At 33.6% G+C, this 6,527-nt stretch overlaps 1 protein-coding gene across 1 annotated transcript; it reads left to right on the top strand.

Annotated features, from left to right (window-relative positions):
- Window positions 1-3,050: 3,050 nt before the first annotated feature.
- On the top strand, window positions 3,051-4,473 carry LOC131599636 (probable purine permease 4). The gene has a single exon (XM_058871925.1). The coding sequence runs from the start codon at window positions 3,107-3,109 to the stop codon at window positions 4,313-4,315; it is 1,209 nt and encodes a 402-aa protein (XP_058727908.1). The 5' UTR covers window positions 3,051-3,106; the 3' UTR covers window positions 4,316-4,473.
- Window positions 4,474-6,527: the final 2,054 nt, after the last annotated feature.

Consider the following 6,527-nt stretch of genomic DNA (forward strand, 5'->3'; position numbering starts at 1 on the left):
CAGAGGCCGTAGGAAAGGCGAAATACCATATCTAGTCTCGTAATCGTCCTTACATACTTATGTATGCCTACCGTATATGTCGTTATAATGTGTTGAATCAATTATACATGACTATCATGCTTGTGCTTAAGTAATGTGAGGAATCTCTACATGTTATGTCATGAACAATTGTTAGCATCCGTTGTTCCGGTTAAACATACGGAGTTGTTTGCATTGTGTGTACTATTGCGTATGGCCCAGTGAGAGGTATACTAGAATCGAAGTAGGAAAAACTACAAGGTGGTAAGTCGCCATTGTTGATGGACTTGTTTCCAAAGTTACCATTGCGATGTGCTCGTGAGAGTCTATATGGCGTGTCTCACTTGTGGAACACGTCGACGTTCTTGGTATGACGAACACACCTGAGCTACCATTGCAATGTGCTTGTGAGAGTCTCTACGGCGTGTCTCACTTGCAGAACACACTTGGTGTGATTGGTATTGCGGAGTAGTGATGCCACTTAGGTGAAATCATATGGTAACTTTCCTCTAGTGGTGCCACGTAGGCTACACCATTAAGCTTCTGTCCGGTGGGCTTGTACAGTCAATTAGGCGTCTTCGGACTTGCAGAAACCATATTGCGTATAGATGTTGATGGGGCCGTAACGCCACATAGGGAATCTCACCGCTGTAACTTGTCACGGATGAAATTCGATGTAGGACTCATCCGCTTCATCTAGTGATGGTCTTGTGTGAGCCTTTTGACGACAGGAACTTGGTTACTCGCTGAGCGTGTGTGGTGCAGCCTAGGTAGACCGATTGTTACTACTTATGGATTTCCCGTACACGGGTATGAGTTTGCATATGTGTTTGTTTGTATTTCTTTTGTGTTATGATGTGATGACTCCTATGGTGGACGAATCATTTGTTTGCTCCGTACTTGTATTGGACTTGAGAATAAACCTTGAACGAATGGTGGTTTCGGCTTATAAAATGCATGTATCCTGTAGAATCGAGTGGACCCATAGGATAGGTGGATTAGTCACTGAGATTTAGTAATCTCACCCCAGTCCAAATATCTTTTTCAGGTGGTCCGAGGCAAGACGAGGTAAAGGCGAGATGGAATAGTTGCTTGATGGTTCTTAGCTGGATGTAGTTATCTTTTGTTCCGCTTTGTGCTTTCCCAGTTCTTGTATTTTGGATTATTTACTAGTACATGTCATGTATTATTTTGGCCATGATATATTCGGCTTTTGTACTATGTACTGATGACCTATTCTCTATCCTGCTTCTTATATTTATATTATGATGTCTTTATGTACCATTATTAGTATTGCACACATATTATTCTAGACATGTATGTGTGGGGTGTTATAAATTCAATATCATATTTCTATCCAAACGGTTAATTTCGAGATTTTTCTTAATAACTTTATTATCTTTTAGGTTTTTCTTTACATCTAAATATTTGACTTTTTTCCATCTAATCTAATCTACTCTCCTTACTATAAATCTATGGAGACGTCATTCGTCTCTCCACCATGTATTAGCACACTAGTCGTTACTTCCTCATCATACATATTTAAAAAAGTATGAATATATACAATTCTAACTTTTTTTTCTTGAGTTTTCCACAAAATTTCTCTAAACGTTTTAATCACACGCTTTTAAAAATAAATAAAAATTAAGTGAAAGAAATATGCATTCTCATAAATATAAAATATGAAAAAAAATATTTTTTAACTATTTTTTTAATAACCATAAAATTTGCTTATAAATTTTTATAATAAAAAAAAAAACTTTTTTTAACTATTTTTTTAATCACCCTTAGTTGTCCATTAATTTTAGTCACTTCAACCTTAATAGATGCATTAACCAGTTCAATGTAGGGGTGCTCGCGGTGCGGTTTGGGCGGTTTTGACGAAAAAAATCATCCGAACCGCAAGTGAAGAAATCGTGCGGTTTGGTTTGGTTCGGTTGGCTTTTAAAAAAAATCCGAACCAAACCAAACCAAACTAATGCGGTTTGGTTCGATTCGGTTGGTTCGGTTTTTTACAAATATTTTATTGAACCATACATATACATATATATGACAACATAACTTTGTATTTAGACATTCATACACTATCAGATAACAAAAAAACTTGTCATATTTTGACAACAACTTTTTATATAATATGTAAAAATTAAATTACTCAAAAGTGTAATAATAAACATAAAATAATAGTATAAAACAATATAAAAATTATTAGAATGAAACAAAAAATAGAAGAGACGAGAGATTAGTGAAGGTGAAAAAGAAAAAACAAAAGAGTTGAGAGATTAGAGAAGAAGATGTGCGATAAAAATGAAATTGAAATAGGGAACATTTGCATAAAAATGAGAAGGTGAAAAAGAAAGAATATAAGAGGGTAGAGATTATAGAAAAAGAAGGAAGATGTATGTGGCAAAGAAGGCGCGATAATGCTATTAGAGATTTGAGAAGACCGGGACTAAAATCATATGTGTAAGGATGAGAAAATTATTCGTAATCATAAGGTTAAGGTATAATAGATTTAAGTTTGGGTTGGATGTGAGTTAAATAAAAGTTGGGTTGTAACATAATGCGGTTTGATTCGGTTTGGTTCGGTTTACAAAATACAAACCGCAAACCGAACCGAACCGTGCGGTTTTGTTAAAAGATAACCCAAACTAATCCGAACCAAATGCGGTTTTTTGCGGTTTCGGTTTGGTTTGGTTTGATTTGCGGTTTTTTATTGGGTTGGTTTGGTTTTGATCACCCCTAGTTCAATGCACTGTCTTTAAAAAGGTTAGTTTTTCAATGTGGTCAACAAATATTATAACCCAATTAGTACTTGAAAATGAAAAATCACCAACACAAGAGTTTTCTTGTTTATTGAAAATAACCCATAGGAGTTTTATCCTAAACCACCTCACACAAACTGATGACAAATGTTTCTCAATGAGACAGACAACTAAAGAAAAGTAACAAAACAAAATGAACTGATAATGTGTTACACAAAAACAAAAAACCTTCAACTTCAATTCAATTCAATTCAATCTCTCCTAAATTTAGAGGTTATCATCACCATCATCACCACCACTACCATCAATCTCAATCTCTCACCATGATAACAACTGTGAAGAATGATTTTGATGACATTGACATGGAATCCATTGATCAAGAAAGTGGAGAAGAAACTACTCATCTAGATCTATCAAGTTCCTCCTTCAACAACAAGACAATGCTGAAGCTGCACCATCTGCATGCAGATGAAAAGTCCACCATTAACAAAAGGTACATACCCCTTTTGATAATCAACTATCTTCTCCTCTTTCTAGGCTCACTTTCTTCAAGTTTACTCTCTAAATACTATTTCATCCACAAAGGTTCAAGTAGATGGGTTTCAACTTGGGTTCAATCTTCTGGTTTTCCTCTCTTAATCATCCCTATTTTCTCACCTTATTATCTCTTTCAGTCCACAACAAGAAAACCCTTTTCTGATTTCAACCCAAAGATGATAACTTTATCGGTTTCTATTGGTGTTATGTTGGGAATCAATAACCTTTTCTTCTCATGGGGAAATTCATATCTTCCTGTTTCAACTTCTGCTTTGTTGTTATCTTCAAACCTTGTTTTCAATCTTGTTCTCTCTGTCATCATTGTGAAGCAAAAACTAACCTTTTCGAATCTCAACTGCGTGATGCTTCTTACATTAAGCTCAATCCTTCTAGCATTGGATTCTAGTCATGAAAAGCCAACCGGGGTGAAGAAAAAAGAGTACTTTATCGGATTCTTCTGCACGATCGGTGCCGGGTTGTTGTTTGCTTTGTATCTACCAGTGATGGAGATGGTTTATAAAAAAGTTTACTGCTACGAAATGGTGATGGAAATGCAGGTTATAATGGAGATTGCAGCGACGGTTTTAGCGACGGCGGGAATGGTCTGGGACGGAGGATTTTCTGAGATGAAGAGGGAAAGTGAGGAAGTGTTTGATAAGGGGAGTAGGGTTTATTGGGTGACGGTTATGGGGAATGTGGTGACGTGGCAGTTTTGTTTCATGGGGACTGCTGGGATGGTGTTTTTGACATCTTCATTGACTGGAGGGATTTGTATGACAGCATTGTTGTCTATGAATGTGTTGGGTGGTGTTTTGGTTTTTAGAGATGAGTTTGGTGGTGTTAAGGCTGTTTCAACTGTTTTGTGCATGTGGGGATTTTGTTCTTATGTTTGGGGTATGTATGTTAAGATGTTGGAAGAGAAAGGGAGAATGAGGAACCAGAAGGAGGATTCTACTGAGATGATTTATATAGGGAATCATCATGATATGATGTGAGTAATTGAAAATATTTGTATGATGTTTTTGATTTCATGGCTAGTTTGATTAGTGATTAGGACTTGGATATGGAGCTTTTGGATTTGAGTTGCATAAGTGCTTTTGAGTTCTTGATTGGAGAATCATTGCTTTATCATGAATCTATTAATGAAAAGACTTGGTTGTTAATTTGAAATTATTGATATTCTCATTTTTAAATGTTTTGTAGGACAAAATTATCTTTTGACATAGATGGTTGAACCTTCTACTCAAATAGATTTGTGATTAAGTTTAAAGTTTCACAAATAGTTTGTAAATCATCAAAGATGTTGAGATTCTGTTATTCACCAAGATGTTGAGATTTTGTGAAAGTGTGCCTCTAATTTTAACTTTTGTTAAGAGTCTATAATAATCGAAATTTTACTATTTAAAAATAATAAATAGGATGTCGAAGATTTAGACTCATATAAATAGAATGTTGTAGATTCGAACTAATAATTCTACAATTGGATATTTCTACATAATTGTTAATTGAGAAGGGGTGTTGTTTTAGGTTTTTTATATAGATTAGAAAATTATCTTTATTTCTCAATTTATTTTATAATTTTTTTTAGACAAAATTGTTCAAAAAAGAGTGATATTTTTAATATGATTTTAAGTAGATTTATTGTGTGTATATGAGAAAACATTTGTTGAAAGAAGCCAATATCTCAAATGAAAAAATATTTGCATATTTCGGCAAAATATCCATTTTGATTTGTTAACTTATATAATCTTCCTTAATTTTTTTTGTCGCCTTTGTCTCTTAACTTTTAAAATGTTTTATTTTATCCTTTTTGTTTAATTAGCGATGGAAAAATTTTGAAATCGGTTGCTAAATCCGTCTTTAATTAGACAAAAATAATTAAAATAAAACGTTTTAGTAGTTAAGGGACCAAGATGACACGAAAAAAAAATTAAGAGACTAATGCAAACTTAAAATATAGTTGTGAAAAATTATATAAAGTTTAATACTATATAAAAATTTAAACTACATGTATTTTATAACGAATGGATCAGTACTCTTATATATACACAGTATTTTTTTTCCTGTTATTTATTCATATATTAAAACTTTTAGTGACTTCTCAATTCAAAAGTTGAGTATAAGACAACGTTGGTTTAATCATGAGGGATTTTTACCTTTCATCAAAGAGGAATGGGCAATGTTTAATGTGGAGGGAAGAGGAGATTTTATTTTTTATGAGAAGTTAAAGAGAATGAAGCTTTGCATTAGAGATTGGAATCGTGAGACTTTTGGATGGATAGATTTGAAAATGAATTAGAAGATAAAAGAATTGAACTCTATGGATAGCGTTTTGATTGACCAATAAGGGGGAGATGTTGAGAATATTGTAAAGGATAGATACGAGGTGTCAAGGGAGATTTGGAATTCTTTAAATTTGAAAGAAATTAAAGCATGCTTAGATTGAAGTCGAGACAACTTTAGTTGAAGGATGGCGATAGAAATAAGCGTTTCTTTCACAATTCTTTAAAAGAGAGATATAGGAGGAATGCAATAACAATTATGGAAGGGGTGAATGGGACAGTGGAAGGGGTGAGAGAAGTTAAAGAAGCCATTAAGAGTCATTTTGAAGATTTCTTCAAGGAGACTAACTATTCAAGACCGGTTCCTGAAGGTTTGAGTTTTAAATCCTTAAGTGAGCAAGATAGTAGGTGGCTTGAAAGAGGTAAAGATTTAAAATCTGAAACATGCAATATTTATCGTTTGAAAGAGGTAAAGATTTAAAATCTGAAACATGCAATATTTATAGTAGTATTATACCACTTTGAAATAGTGCATTTTGATCAAACAATGAAATGTTTAAAGATGCAAAACCCAATGTGTTTGAATCTGCTCTTGAATGAAAAAGTGTCACTACTTTAGTGTTAATTGATTAACACAAATGTGTTAACCCATTATAGCTGAAGCGCTGCCTTTAAAATTTTTGAATTTTGCGCAGGTGTTAACCGATTAATAGAAATGTGTTAACTAGTTAAAACTTTCAAAAACAGCCACATAACAACATTTTGGATCATGTTAACCCGTTAACTAAAATATGTTAAATCGCTAACACTGTTCCTAAAAGAAAAAAAATTGAAAATTATATAAAACTAGGGCTGTTCAAAAAACAACTATGAACTGAACCGAACCATCAAACTGAACCAAACTGAAGTTAAAATAACCGAACCA

This window comes from Vicia villosa, linkage group LG4 (genome assembly GCF_029867415.1).
Source record: "Vicia villosa cultivar HV-30 ecotype Madison, WI linkage group LG4, Vvil1.0, whole genome shotgun sequence".
NCBI classification, from domain to species: Eukaryota; Viridiplantae; Streptophyta; class Magnoliopsida; order Fabales; family Fabaceae; genus Vicia; species Vicia villosa.

What these genes read in the sequence shown, in the direction of transcription:
- LOC131599636 (XM_058871925.1), top strand. Translation starts at nt 3,107, where the DNA reads ATGATAACAACTGTGAAGAATGATTTTGATGACATTGACATGGAATCC.